Genomic DNA, 16,119 nt, shown 5'->3' on the forward strand with positions numbered 1-16,119 from the left:
AGATACAGGTAGATTCATAGTTTTTGTGGTAGGTATAGTGGCATTGTTTATGGGGCAGCTACTGCTTTGACAATGCTGTAAAACACACCAGTGTTAGTAAAGTGTAGATTATTAGTGTCTTCTTTAAGGATACAAGGCCAGAGCTTCGTAGGTAATTTTTGACCTTGCAAGGGAGCCAAGACCCTTCACTGTAATTTGAGAGTTGTAGAATTTGAAGCTGTTTAGATGCGGGCATTCCAATAAGTTCACAGTACTATTTAAGATATGTATGATATAACCTCATCCATATGGAGCAGCATAAGGTTCTTGTCCCCTCCATGAAGCCTCTGTAAAGCAGTAAATAACTAATTCACCCTAACTTGATTGCTTCTACCATGACATGAAACAGAACGTTATTGGAGTTCAGAAATCAATTTCACCTGTGTTCTAAAACCTACAGAGCAGGCTTCATGTTTTATTAATCTCTTTATCACCAGTTATGCTTTCTGTACAGTGGCTTCTCAGTAATCATTTGTTGAAATTAATCAGTGCTAGATAGTTTTGAGGAATTATCCCATAAGCAGCAAAACTTTTAAAATTGTAAACATACAGGATAGCAATTCTCTAGACGTTTATGCATCATTCTTGACTTTCTAATATAAATTGAACAAAGTTTAACCCTCTGAAGATTTTGGGGAATCAGGGTTCAGATGCTAAAGTCTACAAATAACCTCAGAGCTCATCAAAATGTATAGGACTACTTGTCCTAATGTTGAATGGCTTAGCCTACTGGGCATTTGTTTTGTGAAGTTTTAGTTTTTCATTTTATTCTGCATCTGATTTTAGCTGCTATTTCCCCCCCCCTTTATTTTCTGCTGCTTCTTTTCATTTTAAAGATCTTTTTTATTTTTAAGTAATCTATACCTAATGTGCAGCTTGCCTTACAACCCCAAGATCAAGAGTCCCATGTTCTACTGACTGAGCCAGCCAGACGCCCCTCGTTTTCTACTTCTGATCAGATTAATCTATTGATGAATCTGTTTGGAAAATTACATTTTTTAGAATTGATAGAATAAATAGACTCTAAAGGACTCTTCTGGGAATAAGGCTATGCACACTGGTGTATGGACTTCTCCATTCTATTCATTCACTTCTTTAACCTTTTGGGGGTCAGCAATATAATAAGTGCAAACGCATAACTTTATCCTGGTCTTCAAAGAGTTCAGGGTTAATCTCTCTTAACAACTCAGGCCTTTTTGTGGTGATTCTCAGCTATATTTCAAGTAATAGTTCTTTTTCTTTTTATTTTAAGGTTTGGATAATGTATTTTGCATATAAGTAATAAGGGTAGGAGGTAAATAGGAGTTATTTTAGGCATCTTAATTCAGTCTTATATGGAATTTTAACTGGAATTTTTTTTTTAAGATTTTATTTATTTATTTGACAGAGAGAGCGCGAGAGCAGCAACACAAGCAGGGGGAGTGGGAGAGGGAGAAGCAGGCTTCCCGCTGAGCAGGGAGCCCATTGCGGGGCTCCATCCCAGGAGCCTGAGATCATGACCTGAGCCGAAGGCAGATGCTTAACAACTGAGCCACCCAGGCGCCCTTTAACTGGAATTTTAAGATTTGTTTTAAGACCAAGGTTATAAAAAAAATAAAGATAATAAAGAGTATGTCTTTCCTTTTTCTCTCCTATAGGAAATACAGATGAAGAGGACTGCAATTGAAGCTTTTAATGAAACAATTAAAATATTTGAAGAGCAGTGTCACACACAAGAACAACATAGCAAAGAATATATTGAGCGGTTTCGCAGAGAGGGGAATGAAAAGGAAATTGAACGGTAAATCTACCTAACCCTTCCAAGTTCTTCAGTGAGACGAAACTTCTTTTATTCCCCAATAATCTCTTTTGTGTTTGCTTTTACCCCCTTAAACGTCATATATGGAACTATTTGCTATTCTGACTAATGGCATCACACTGAACCTTCCCTTTTCTGTGTTCCTTCTACATCCTTCCAAATTTTTAACTCCTGCTCATCCTTTAGGATTCAGCTTATGCATGACTTTTCTAAGAAAAATTTCCCTGATTACCTAGACAGGTTTAGAAGCTTTTTGTCCCTACAAAAAGCTTTTTGTCCCTACAAAAAGCTTTTTGTATCTAGTCCTGATTCCTACTGTAACATTTACCAAAGATCACAACCACTAAACTGTAAGCTTGTTAGTGGAATAAGGATGGTGGCTTATTTTTCCTAATAGCTCTAGCAACTGTTGTGGTCCCTGAGAGTACATGGTGATGCTCACTGAATTTTTGTTTGAACTGAAAACCAACAGCAGCACTCTGAGAATAAATTGGAGGCTGAGAAAAACCATGGGCAGGAAGACCAGCTTGACTGTTGCAGGTGATGGCAGCGTTTGTGGTCATCAGGTTAAATGATGGTGAGGGCCTGGACCAGAGCAATGGCAGGAAAGGAGGAGGAATTAATGGAAATGCTGAGGACTTGATACCTGACCAGATATGATAGGTGTGGGAGAAGTCAAAGATTATTCCTAGATTTCTGATATGAATGAATAAGGAATGATGTTACTCACAATAGGACGTGCATGAGGTAAGTTCGGAGTTGGAACCAATGAGTTTGAGGTTCCTGTGAGAAAACAAATGGAGTTGTCTGAGAGGCAGACAGCTGGTTATCTGGTTTTGGAACTCAAGGTACAGAAAGGATTTGGGAGGCATAAGTGTATATGTGATAGTAGATGCTAAGAAGATTATAGAGAGTGAGCAGCGTGAGAAATATTGGGTCTGGCAACTAAATTGATATTGGAAGTCTTTATCATAGCAAATTTAGTGGAATGTTGGGAGACTGATCCAGATAACAGTGGGCTGAGGAATGAAAAATTGGATAATAAATAAAAATGAATCATCTGCAAGGGAAAAGCAAAATTATTTCTCATATTAGCACCAAAGTATCAGTGAACTTCTGTGTGCATAAGACTAGGGCTAAGAGCTGTTGAGGCAGTATAGCTTAATGGTTAAAACCATGGGCTTGAATTCTGTATTGATCATTTACTAGCTGTGTGATCTTGGGTAAGTTACTTAACTCTGAGCCTGTTTCCTCCTCTATAAACTGTAGATAATATCTTTTTAAAATGCTGTGAGAATCAGGTGATAGATATACACATGCCTATTTATGGTACAGAAAGTCATGTGTGTGTATGTATGAATGTATCTTGGCATATGGTATCAATAAATAGCTATTATTATTATTAACAATTAAGGGATAGAAAAGAACCTGTTAGTTTTGTTGCAAAGGAAGGTAAAGTAGCTGATGATGAAGTTTTAATAGTAATATAAAACGTATTTTTTGAGTGACAAATGAGTGATGTGGACAGTTATTGCCTTCAGAGCACAGCAGAAGTTTGCATGCTGGAAAGCTTATAGTCATTATCTGCTGAGTGCTTGCCAAGATGTACCAGGCACTGTTTGGTCCTTTTACATGTATTATCACATTTAATTCACATAATAACTTAGTGAAGTAGGTACTATTGTAGCTACCCATTTTAAACAGATGAGGAAATGAAGGCACAGAGAAGCTGAATAACTTGCCCATGGCCATGCAGTAAGTGGCAGGGCAGAGATTCAGACTTAGGCAGGCTGACTGCAAAGCTCTGCTCTTAACTGTTGTATGGTGCTACCTCTTGAAGATCATCCATACAGCTTTACTTGTTCATTCATGTCTGGATCCAGGGCCCAAACAAGGTCATCAGGATTTTCTCTCATACTCTGTCTTTGCCTTATTTTTTCTCTGTGTTGGCTTCATCCTCAGGCAGGCTTTCCCTGTGGGGTAGCAGTATAGCTGCTGGGAGTCCTAGAATCACATATTTATAATTTAGCAATCTCAGTGAGAAGAGAGAACCTCTGTTTACAATAGTTCTAGCAAACCAGAATTGATTTTCATTGGGTCAGTAAGGGTATTATTCCCATTCCTGAATCAGTCACTGTGGCCTGAGGGTAGCGATAGGATATAATGGAATACTCTTAATGGCTGGGCTGGGTTGTGTGAATATTCACCTGTGACTCTGAGATGGGGGCAGGGAGCCCTTTCCTACAGGGAACATCAAGGTGCCATTACCAAAAGAATGAGAATGGATACGGGCTAGGCAAAAACAACAGATGTCTACCACACTTAAGATATTAGGACTATGCTCACATTATAGAATGTTTCTGCTTGGTTCCTGTTTTAGCCTTAATATGTCAATATTTTCACAGAATTATGATGAATTATGACAAATTGAAATCACGTCTGGGTGAGATTCATGATAGCAAAATGCGTCTAGAGCAGGATTTGAAGAAACAAGCTTTGGACAACCGGGAAATAGATAAAAAAATGAACAGTATCAAACCTGACCTGATACAGCTGCGCAAGATCCGAGATCAGCACCTTGTGTGAGTAGTCTGGGCCGGTATGGGAGGAAATACCAGCACCAGATTACTGCTGGCACTAGACTCGTTAGAGGTAGAAGAGATTTGTAACTGAGAACTGGCCAGTGAGATTTGTAAGAATTTAGGAAAGCAATCCTGGTAGTATTTGGTGGTACCCGAGTTTACCTAAAGTCAACATGTGGGGCAAACCACAATGTAGCATTCTAGATTCTAGTCCATACAAATGGAAAATCTCAGAGGTTGGGTGTGGCATGAGCAATGTGGTGTAGCTTAAAAAGAACAGGTTAATGTTTGCCTAAATACAAAAACCAGAATCTTTGATTACATAGTAGAACCACAGAAATAGAAATTACCCCTCATAATAACACTGATAGTGGGGGCCTACAAATAAGTATACAGGACAGTCTCCTAAAGGGTTTTTATATATAAGAAATGAAATTCTGTATTCAAGTAATAGAAATGTGCCAATAGCAGGCATGCAAGGTAATCTGACCTGAGGAATGAAACTCAACTCTTTAGAAAACTGTATGATTTAGATAGATATAGGGATATTACTCAAATATAGATTGAAAGGTATATTATCAGAACAAGATGATAGATTTTTAGGACAAATGACTGTCTTATAGGAGAGAATCCATGAGAAACAAAAATATGTTTTGTTCTAGGTAATGAATAGACTGCTACAAAATATGTTTATAGGTGACTTTCATGCATGGAACACAACTTGATTCAAACTCTTGGTAGAACACAAAGTAAAGACCTCTGACTGGATTTTCCATAGACTTCAGGGTTTCTTTGTATGAGAAAGGGAGAGGGGAGAAAATAAAAGCTTAAGAGGTGGGGACAGTGGCTATTGAGTAGAGTAAAATTTAAGGTGATAAGTTTTGGGGGCAAACAATTAGAACTATGCTGTGCTGAGTAGTTTTTAGTAACTCCTTTCTAGAGATCATTTGTTTGCTATTGTGGACAAAAAACAAAAGTCAAGCAAGTACACAAAGCATATAGAAGAGCCTTGGAAACAAGGCAAGGAGGTACCTTGTCTAAAATCAGGGTGTGTCTGCTCTCAGAAAGCTTATGTGATTCTGGTCATATAATGAAGCTGAAGAAAGGCCCAAGAAGAAGGCTTATGCCACAGACCAAAGGAATGAATGGAAGCCCTTGTTTGCTCTGGAAAGTGATGAGATTATTAAAAAATACACCATCCCAAGAGGCATGAATAAGTGTGGCAAACTAGACCTTGAAGGTTCCTTTAACAAATTATGTAAACTAAATATAGAAGAGAGTTTAGATAACATCATGGGTGATAAATCATGATCTGCTAGTAAAGATAACTAGGGTGTTTAGGGAGATATTTATTGAGTATCTACTATATCCTGGCACTGTTTTCAGCATTGGGAATAGTCATGAACAATAGGACAGACCCCTTTCTTACATTTTAGTGGGGGAGACAAACATAAGTGAAAATATAAAATAATGAATTTCAGGCAAGTGCTATGAAGATGATAAAATAAGGTAAAATATAGAGAATGAGTGACAAGGGGACTGCCTCAGTTGGGATAATTAGGGCAGTCCTCCCTGAGGAGATGATGTTTATGATGAGACCTGAATGATCGGAGCCTGGTTGGGGGATGGTGATGAGTGAAAGAGTTTTTATACTCACTCAAATTTTTAGACCAGTGGCCATGTCAGTGGAACTAAATTTAATGGTATGTTGTTTTACATTTAAAGTTTTGGTGTATCTTAAAATACTATGATTTGCCTAGTGATGAGGTAAATTTATATTAATTACTCAGATTGCCATCCTGAATTTCTTGTGGCTTGCTTAGGTACGAGAATAGACCTTGAAATTGTTTTAGAATGTTTAACTCAATGTAGTGGGCCACACAGGAATTGAGTCTTCTGGCTTAGTGGAGATTGCAAATGTGACACCATGCTCACATAACTAATGATTTCAGAAACAGATGTCCCCATGTGTTTAAGTGAAAGTATATGTGTGCTTATGGTGGTACAAACTTCTAGAAAAGGAAAATGAAAAATGAGAGAAGTGCCTAATTTCAGTAAACTCCCTGTGTTTCTGCTTTTTTGTGGAAAGTTGGAGGAAAAATTAAGGAGAAACTAGTTTAAGGAAATCTCTGGCCCCTTTTAGTGGGAGTGGGTTAAAATAAGAGGTTCCTGGAATCTGGAAATTTGGTTGGCTTGGACATGTCTACATTGGGCAGAGTTTGCAGAGATACTGACACTGGTGTCTTCCTTCTGGCAGATGGCTCAATCACAAAGGAGTGAGACAGAAGCGCCTAAATGCCTGGCTGGGAATCAAGAATGAGGATGCTGATGAGTAAGTTCTCTACCTTTCTATCAGAGGGGTTTGGTCCCCAATCTAAGATGTGGGGCTTCTTTATACATGCCAAGTGTTGGCTCTCATTGTCAGTTGAGGACATTGAATCAGGAACTTTGCACCTCTTTTAAATTGAATTGCTTGAAGAGTAGAGTACGCTACAGGCACTTGAGGTCAGAGACCTGCTGAGCCACTTGAAATCTTGGTGCATGAGCATTGCTCATTCAGACATTCTTTGTCAGCTGATTGGATGAGAGGTGTGAATTTCCTGTTTTCTGCACCGTAGCAAATAACAAAGTTGTTAAAAAACGTCCCAAGTAATTGTAGTTTTACTTCGTCATTTTGTGGTTAAAGATTTAGAATGAGTGTTTTATTCATGAGTTTGCATTTAGGTGTAAGTAACCTGATTGTTAGAATAATATTTTAACATTTAATTTTTAGGACCTATTTTATCAATGAGGAAGATGAAAACCTGCCCCATTATGATGAGAAAACCTGGTTTGTTGAGGATATCAATCGAGTACAAGCAGAGGACTTGCTTTATGGGAAACCTGATGGTGCATTTTTAATTCGTGAGAGTAGCAAGAAAGGATGTTATGCTTGCTCTGTGGTGTAAGTCTTCTCTAGCGGTTTAACCTTTTGAAAATTTCTGCATTGATTAATAGAAACTCAACCCTTCATAAAATTCAAATAATTCAAAAATTATTTGAAGTACAGTAATGAGGACCCATGGCTTAGACCTTTAATATTTATTTTTATTTTTATTTTTATTTATTTATTTATTTTTAAGATTTTATTTATTTATTTGACAGAGAGAGACACAGCAAGAGAGGGGACACAAGCGGGGAGTGGGAGAGCGAGAAGCAGGCCCCCCGCAGAGCAGGGAGCCCGATGCGGGGCTCGATCCCAGGACCCTGGGATCATGACCTGAGCCGAAGGCAGACGCTCAACGACTGAGCCACCCAGGCGCCCCAGACCTTTAATATTTATATAAAGAAAACAGTTAGTTGCTTTAGGAGAAATGATATCTGAAATTATTTGGGGGATTTTAATTTCAAATGGTAAGCAGATTAGCCCTGCATGTTGCTATTGGATTTTCAGGCATTTGTGAAAAGTAATATGAGATCTTCAATTGAAAGATCGCCTAAGGAGGGGTGCCTGGCTGGCTTAGTCAGTAGAGCGTGTGACCCTTGATCTCAGGGTCATCAGTTCAAGCTCTTCATTGGTTGTGGAGCCTACTTTAAATAGATAAATTAATTGAAAAATTTTTTTAAAAATCATAATTTTGTCGTAGTCTCCTGCATGTCTAATTTGGGCTTCAATGTCCGTTTAAGTAAGGCTTGATTAAGAATTGTTTTTTACTTCAGAAGAAAAACTATCTAAATTTTGTACTTAAGTAGTTTTCTGTTGCGGTAGTGATCGAAAATGTTGGTATTTTCTGTAAGATGATCTCATGACTTTGTTTGGAAAAGCCTATTTTATTAGTTTCCATCCATCCACCCATCCGTTTATTTATTTACTTATTTAGATTTATTTGAGAGAGAGAGCAAGTGCATGGCAGAGTAGGGGGAGGGACAGAGAGAGAGAATCTTCAAGCAGACTCCCTGCTGAGCACAGAGCCCGCCGTGGGGCCTGATTCCGCGCTACAACCCATGAGATCACAACTGAGCTGAGATCACGAGTCCGAGGCTTAACTGACTGAGTCACCCAGATGCCTCTATTAGTTTCTTTTTAATGGAAGGTGAAATTCTGGGGACAACTAACCATGTCTGTCACATTTTGCCTAAGTGTTGTGTATACTCCTTCACTGACAAAGACCATACTTAGAATGAAGGTATATTATGATTGTTATGAGAGCAAGCTTTGGTACCAAATATATTGCATTCAAATCCTGACTCTACTTACCAGATGTGTGACCTAGGGTAAATTACTTAACCTTTCTTTGTCCAGTTTCCTTATCTGAAAAATAAGGATAATAATATCTACTTGAGGGTTTTTATAAGTATTAAATTAGTTAATACATGTAATGTGCTTTGATCAGTGTTGGTACATAATAAGTGAATGTTATCTACCAGTATTATTATGATAATGATGCTACTGATGGACATGGCAGAAAGCAAGCAAAAATAACAAAATGATTTTGCCCTCAAAGAGGGCAAGGTGGTGAGAATGGACAAAAGACACTCATATTAACAGAGTGCTCAGTGCTTTACGTGATCATCTCATCCTTAGTTGGTCTATGGAGTCGGAGTTTGAATCCAAGTTTACCTGGTTTCAAAGCCCACGTTTTTCTGTTGCACCATACTTTTTTCATTTCACAATTAAATATCCAAGATAAATAGAATCACTGTGAAATAGGTATCATCAGTAGGCTGTACACATGAAGAACTATTCTGGTGGAGAGGGAGAGGGTTGGGAGGTTTTGTGGAAGAGGTAGCATTTGAACTGGACTTTGAAAGGATGAATAATGGGATATCTGTGGGCAGAATATGGGGGAGGACATGAAAAGTGCATTGGATTACTGTTTTGCAAAGATACAATTATTTTAAATATTTTTAAAAGATTTATTTATTTGAGAGAGAGAGTGAGAGTGGGAGTGAGTGAGCATGCAAGCAGGGGGAGGAGCAGACGGAGGGGGGAAGCAGACTCCCCACTGAGCGTGGAGGCTGACTTGGGGCTTGATCCCAGGACCCCAAGATCATGACGTGAGCTGAAACCAAGGGTCAGATGCTTAACGGACTCAGCCGCCCAGGTGCCCCTACAATTATTTAAAACATTTCTTTTTTCTCTTACCCGGGCTGCTTAAGTTACCTGAGTGGAAATGCCAAGATAGGGTGGTTCTTATAGAAATTGAGATCTTTTAAAAATAAAAAGAAGAAAGGCAGTAAGTAAGCCCAGTGCATTGGTACCCTCACCTAGGTCATTGGGTGGCAGCCTGTGGGTCAAGGACTTGGCTGGTGGAAGATACTGCCCAGCAGCTCAGCTAATTCCTGGGAGACCAAGGAGCAGCTTGAGTATCTTGAGGAGGTGTATTCTTTTTCTCCTTCCTTTAGCCACAGACTTGACCATTAAGTCCACAGCAATGTGGAATTCCCTTGCTTATGAAAAACATCTGCAGTCGTAATCATGTTGGCATTCACACTGAGGATGGTTGGAAGCAAAAGAATCTGGCATCACAAAGACTCCCACTTGTTTGCCAGCCATTCTGGCTATAGGAAGCCTGCCTATAGTAATCTCCCAGTATACTTAGAACATTTGCTGAAGTAGGAATATGAATATGTTCAGTTTTTTAGGAGATTCTCATAGCAGAATTAACATGATCATGTAGGAAGTCACACATGGAACTCATTTGTTCTTCCATTTTAATTTGTTAATGACATCATCAAGAAGCCTAAGAAGAAAAATTGCTTAACTCTACAACCTTCTTACGCTAAAGACCTGCAGCCAGCAATGCCTGTATTCACTAGGTTAAGGATTCAGGTAGTGAACACTTGTGATCCTTATTGCCATTTGGGGTAAAAAATTTGATTAGGGATAGAACTAGACAGATCAGAAAGGTAGAAGAAGATTTGAATGATATTATAAAACAACTAGACTTAATAGACCTATCCAGAACACTCCATCTAACAACAGCAGAATACACATTCTTCTTAAGGGCACATGAAACATTATCCAGGATAGGCCATAGGTTAGGCCATAGTCTCAATACATTTAAAAGTGTTGAAATCCCACAAAATATGCTTTCTAACCACAGTGGAAAGAAACTAGAAATCAAAAACAGGAAATTTGGGAAATCCTCAAATGTGGACAGTGACCAACACATTCCTAAATAACCAGTGGATCAAAAAAAGAAAACGAGGGAAATTAGAAAATACTTTGAGATGAGTAAAAGAAGAAACACAACTTATCAAAACTCACAGAATTCAGCTAAAGCAGTGCTAAATGCTAAATTTATAACTGTAAACATTTATGTTAAGAAAGGGAGATCACATATTAATAAAGTAACCTTCCACCTTAAGAAACTAAAAAAGGAAGAGCAAACTAAACCCAAGCAAAAAAAAGGGAATAATAAAGATTAGAATGGAAGTAAATGAAATAAAGAGTAGAAAACAATTGAGAGAATCCATGAAACCAAAAGTTCGGATGGAACTGAATTACAGCCTCAAGCTAAACTGCCCCCATCCCCACAGAGAAGAAACAAATTACTAAAATCAGGATGAAAGAGGGGTCATTACTTATAGTCCTTATAGAAATAAAAAAAAAGATAATGAGGAAATACGATAAACAATCATATACCAAAAAATTAAAACCCAGATGAAATGGACAAATTCCTGGAAGCACACAAACCACTGAAACTGGCTTAAGAGGAAGCAGAAAATGTGAATAGAACTATAACAAGAAATTGGGTTATTAATAATTAAAAAGCTACCCACATAGAAAAGCCCAGCCCAATTGTGTTCACTGGTGAATTCTGCCAAATATTTTAAAAAAGAATTAACAGAAGTCCTTCACAAACTCTTCCCCACAAAAAGAGAACACTTCCCAACATTTCATGAGGGCAGTATTATTGATACCAAAACCAGACAAAGATAATCACAAGATAACTATGGACCAATATCCCTTAGGAACACAGACACAAAAATCCTCAACAGAATACTAGCAAGGCAACTCCAGCAGCATATAAGGATTATATACCATGACTAAGTAGAATTCATCCCAGGAAGGCAAGGGTTTTTTCAATTTAAAAAAACCCAAAAAACAACAATGAACATAATATACTGCATAATAGGATAAAGGACAAAAATCACATGATTCAATAGAATCACAAAAACCATTTGACACAATCTAGCACTCTTGTTTAAAAAAAGTCTGAACAACCTAGGAATAGGGTTCTTCCTCAACTTGATAAAGGGTAACTATGAAAAACTCAGAGCTAATATACTTAATGGTGAAAGATAGTGCTTTCCCCTAAGAAAGGAAGAAAACGAAGATGTCCACTCTCACCACTTCTAAACATCATTGTACAGAAGGTTCTAGTTAAGGTAATTGGACAAGAAAAAGAAATAAAAAGCATCCAGTTTGGTAAGGAAGATGTAAATTATTAGAGCTAATAAATAAGTTCAAGGTTGCAGGTTAAAAGATCAGGATTCAAAAATCAGTTGTATTTCTAAATACCAGTAATAAACAATCTGAAAATGAAATGAACGCATTCTACATATAATATCATCAAAAATACCAGTAGGATTAATACAAAAAGAAATGCAAGAGCTGTATGGTGAAAACTATAAAACATCATTGAAAGAACTCAAAGGGAGACTTAAATTTAAGTGGAAAGACATCCTGTGTTCATGGATTAAAAGACTTAATATTGTTAAGATAGAAATAACTTCCCAAATTGAGCTACATGTTCAATGTAATCCCTATCAAAAATCTCAGGGGGACTTTTGTAGAAATTGACAAAATGATCCTACAATTTATATGAAAGTACAAGGGATCCAGCACAGCCAAAATGATCTTGAAAGAATAGAGAAAGTTGAAGTACACCTCCTGATTTCAAAACTTAAAAAACAAAGGGGTAGTAATCAAAATTGTGAGGTGCTAACAAGGATAAACATGTAGATCAATGAATAGAATTGAGAGTCAAGAAATAAACCCTTACATTTATGGTCAGTTGGTTTTCAACAAGGGCCTGACGACCATTCAGTGGGGAGGAAGTAATCATTTTAACACATGAAGCTGGGACAACTGGAAAGCCACATGCAAAAGAATAAAGTTGGACCCCTACCTCACACCATATATAAAAATTAACTCAAAATGGATCATAGACCTAAATGTAAGAGCTAAAAGTATAAAATACTTAGAAAACATAGACATAAACCCTTGTGACTTTGGATTAGGCAGTGGTTTCTTACAAACCAAAAGCAAAAACAACAAAAGAACTAGATAATTTGGATTTCACCATATAATTAAAAACATTTTATATCAAAGGGCACTATCAAAGTGAAAACACAACACACAGAATGGAATATTTGCAAATCATGTATCTGTTAAGCAACTAGTGTCTAAATCATAACCCTTAACAGTAAAAAAAAACCCCAAGGGCCTCAATTTAAAAATTGGATGGACGTTTAAAAAAATGGTAAAGGATTTGGATAGACATTTAAAAAAATTCACATACAATTAACATAGTGTTATATTAGCTTCAGGTGTGCTACATAATTCAACAATTCTATACATTTCTCCCAAAGTTCAGCAAGATAAGTGTGCTTTTAATCCCCTTTATTTATTTCACCCATCCTCCTACCCATCTTCTCTCTGGTAACCACCAGTTCTCTGTATTTAAGATCTGAGGTTTTTTTGGTCTTTTTTCCCCTTGTTTGTTCATTTGTTTTGTTTCTTTAGTTCCACATATGAGTAAAATCATATGGTATTTGTCTTTCTCTGACTGATTTCACTTAGCATCATACCTTCCAGGTCCATCCATGTTGTTGCAAGTGGTAAGATTCCATTCTTTTTTATGGCTGAGTAATATTCCTCTGTGTGTGTGTGTGTGTCTCCCATATCATCTTTATTCATCTATCTTGATGGACACTTCGGTTGCTTCCATATCTTGGCTATTGTAAATAATGCTGCAGTAAACATAGGGGTGCATGTATCTTTTTGAACAGTGAAGGAAATCAACAGAACAAAAAGGCAACCTACTGACTGAGAGAAGACTTTTGCAAATGATATATCCAATAAGGGGTTAATATCCAAAATATATAAAGAACTTAGACAATTCAACACACAAAAACCCAAATAACCCAATTAAAAATGGGCAGGGGACCTGAACAGACATTTTTCCAAAGGAGACATACAGAGTGCCAACAGACACATGAAGAGATGCTCAACCTCACTCATCATCAGGGAAATGCAAATCAAACCCACAATGAGATACCACCTCACACCTGGCAGAATGGCTAAAATCAACAACACGTGTTGGCAAGGATGTGGAGAAAAAAGAACCCTTGTGCACTGTTGGTGAGGATGCAAACTGGTGCAGCCACTATGGAAGACAGTATGGAGGTTCCTCAAAAGATTAAAAATAGAATTAATATGACTCAGTAAGTGGACTACTGGGTACTTACCCGAAGAAAATAGAAATTCCTTTAAAGAAGATCTATAAATGGTCAATAAACATATGAAAAGATGCTCCACATCGTTAGTCCTTAGGGAAGTACAAATTGAAACCACAATGAGATACCACTAGGATCATTATAATAAAAAAGATGGACAGTAACAAGTGTTGACATGGATGTAAAGAAATCGGAACCCTTGTACACTGCTGGCTAGAATAGAAAGTGGTACAACCACTTTGGAAGGCAGTTTGGCAGTTCCTCAAAAAGAGATACCATATGACTCAGCAGTTCCACGCCTGGCTCTCTATATATCCAAGAGAATTAAAAACGTACATCCGTACAAAAAACTTGTACACAAATGTTCAGAGCAGCATTATTCAGAAATAGTAAAAAAATTAGAAACAACCCAAGTGTCCCATCAGTTGATGAATGGATAAACAGAATGTGGTGTCCAGACCGAATATTACGCAGCCACAGATGAAGTACTGATATATCTACAGCCTGGATGAACTTTGAAAATGTGCTAAGGTGAAAGAAATCAGATACAGAAGGTTGTGTGATAGTGAAGGTTTCCATTTATGTGAAATGCCAAATTAAGCAAATCCAGAGACAGAAAGTTGTTAGTGTTTGTCAAGGTCCAGGGGGAGGAGAAATAGAGTGACTGCTAATGAGTACATGGTTTCTTTTTAGGGTGATGAAAATATTCTGGAATTAGATGGTGGCGATTGTTCCACAAGCTTGTGAATATTCTAAAAATCATTGATTTGTATACTTAAAAAAAAAAGTGTTCTCTTTCCCGTGCATTCTTGCCTCATGAGATGCAGAGCTGAGTGATTAAATTCAGCCATCCATTTTCATTCCACCAGGTCTTGGTGCGAGGTGAAAGATATCTCTGTGATAAGTCTGTAAGAGGGCGAGGGGACACACATGGACGTGACATTTTACAAACTTTGGCAAAACACTTCTACACCTCCTCCTTTGCAGAAAAATTGTTCAGACTTCTGGTCATTTGGGGGTCTCTTTATCTATCGTTCCTTGCCTTAATTCCCTGTGGTGTCTGTGTGTTGTGTCTTTGCAGTGCCGACGGGGAAGTGAAGCACTGTGTGATCTACAGCACTGCTCGGGGCTATGGCTTTGCAGAGCCCTACAACCTGTACAGCTCCCTGAAGGAGCTGGTGCTCCATTACCAGCAGACCTCCCTCGTTCAGCACAACGACTCCCTCAACGTCAGGCTTGCCTACCCTGTCCACGCACAGATGCCCTCACTCTGCAGATAAAGAGGGAGTGGGAAGAGAGGTCGCTCTCTAGCATTTTTTTCCTACAGTTTTTATTAGACTATGAGGGCATTCTTTCTACGTAGACTGCTTGTTTTGCACAAGAAGTGATTCTGTGAATGTGGAGAGGCCGAGCAGCAGCCGGCCAGGATGGGGGCACAAGAGGCCTGAGGTCCTCTGAGACTCAGCTGTGCCGCTGCACTGACATAGGAAGCTGGAAGCAGATGTTTTTTTGGAAAGTCTGTTTCATTGGGGCTTTTGTTTAGCCAGGCACCCTCAACAGAACACATTAGGTTTGGTGGGGGTGGGGGGTTATATCTGGAAATTTCTGAAGAGTCCACGTCCTCTCTTGGTCTTTGTCTCTGGGAATGTGGCAGGGGCATGGCTCTGTGGGGAGTTCTGTTTTGATCTGGCAGTCTCTCTCAACTTCCTCCTAAAATGAAGGCTGTTTTGGTTCTGTGGTAGAATGGCATTTGGTGAAAAAGACAACCAAAGGAAAATGGGGAGGCTTGGGATTTCATTGAGAGAATCTTAGTCAAGGGGGTAAAAACACCTTCAGCTGAAGGTACTTTATTAACTAACATAAGTTAAGCGTCAACATCTCAGTAGCTCTTCCCTCTAAAGAAGCGTTATGTTTAGAAGCCAAATTGATCTCAGCAGAACAGTTTGTTGCCAGACTAAGGTCTGATGGAAGAAGACAGCACTACTATCTGAATGCACACTTCTGTACCAAAACTTGAAAGTGAAAGGAGAACTAGAATTTGTTAGTTTTAGCAAACACTAAAATTGGTCAGTGTAACTCCTGCCCTGCCCTTGTTTCTCAGAGATGAGGAATAGTGTTCTTTTTGTGGGCATGGTGAACTTTGAATCATAAAATGAAGTTGGTGCTTGTGTGGTGTTTCCTTAGCCTAAAGAATGATCTGTTGTTGAAAACCTTTGTAACTTGTTTGTATGAGTAAAGAAAAGGTGCAATCCA

At 38.3% G+C, this 16,119-nt stretch overlaps 1 protein-coding gene across 4 annotated transcripts in view; it reads left to right on the forward strand.

Annotated features, from left to right (window-relative positions):
- Positions 1-16,119, forward strand: part of PIK3R3 (phosphoinositide-3-kinase regulatory subunit 3) — a 159,281-nt gene extending 143,162 nt beyond the window's left edge. For 3 of the 4 annotated variants that reach the window (XM_073902694.1, XM_025856461.2, XM_073902696.1), the window contains 5 exons: positions 1,677-1,819; positions 4,243-4,419; positions 6,677-6,751; positions 7,193-7,363; positions 14,948-16,119. In XM_073902694.1, the coding sequence (XP_073758795.1) occupies positions 1,677-1,819; positions 4,243-4,419; positions 6,677-6,751; positions 7,193-7,363; positions 14,948-15,146 (765 nt within the window). In that variant the 3' untranslated portion in view covers positions 15,147-16,119. The remainder of the gene's footprint in view (positions 1-1,676; positions 1,820-4,242; positions 4,420-6,676; positions 6,752-7,192; positions 7,364-14,947) is intronic. The other variant, XM_073902695.1, reaches the window with a different exon arrangement.

Source organism: Callorhinus ursinus, unplaced genomic scaffold (genome assembly GCF_003265705.2).
Source record: "Callorhinus ursinus isolate GAN/ISIS: 27379988/994484 unplaced genomic scaffold, GSC_fseal_2.0 scaffold18, whole genome shotgun sequence".
In the NCBI taxonomy this organism is placed as follows: Eukaryota; Metazoa; Chordata; class Mammalia; order Carnivora; family Otariidae; genus Callorhinus; species Callorhinus ursinus.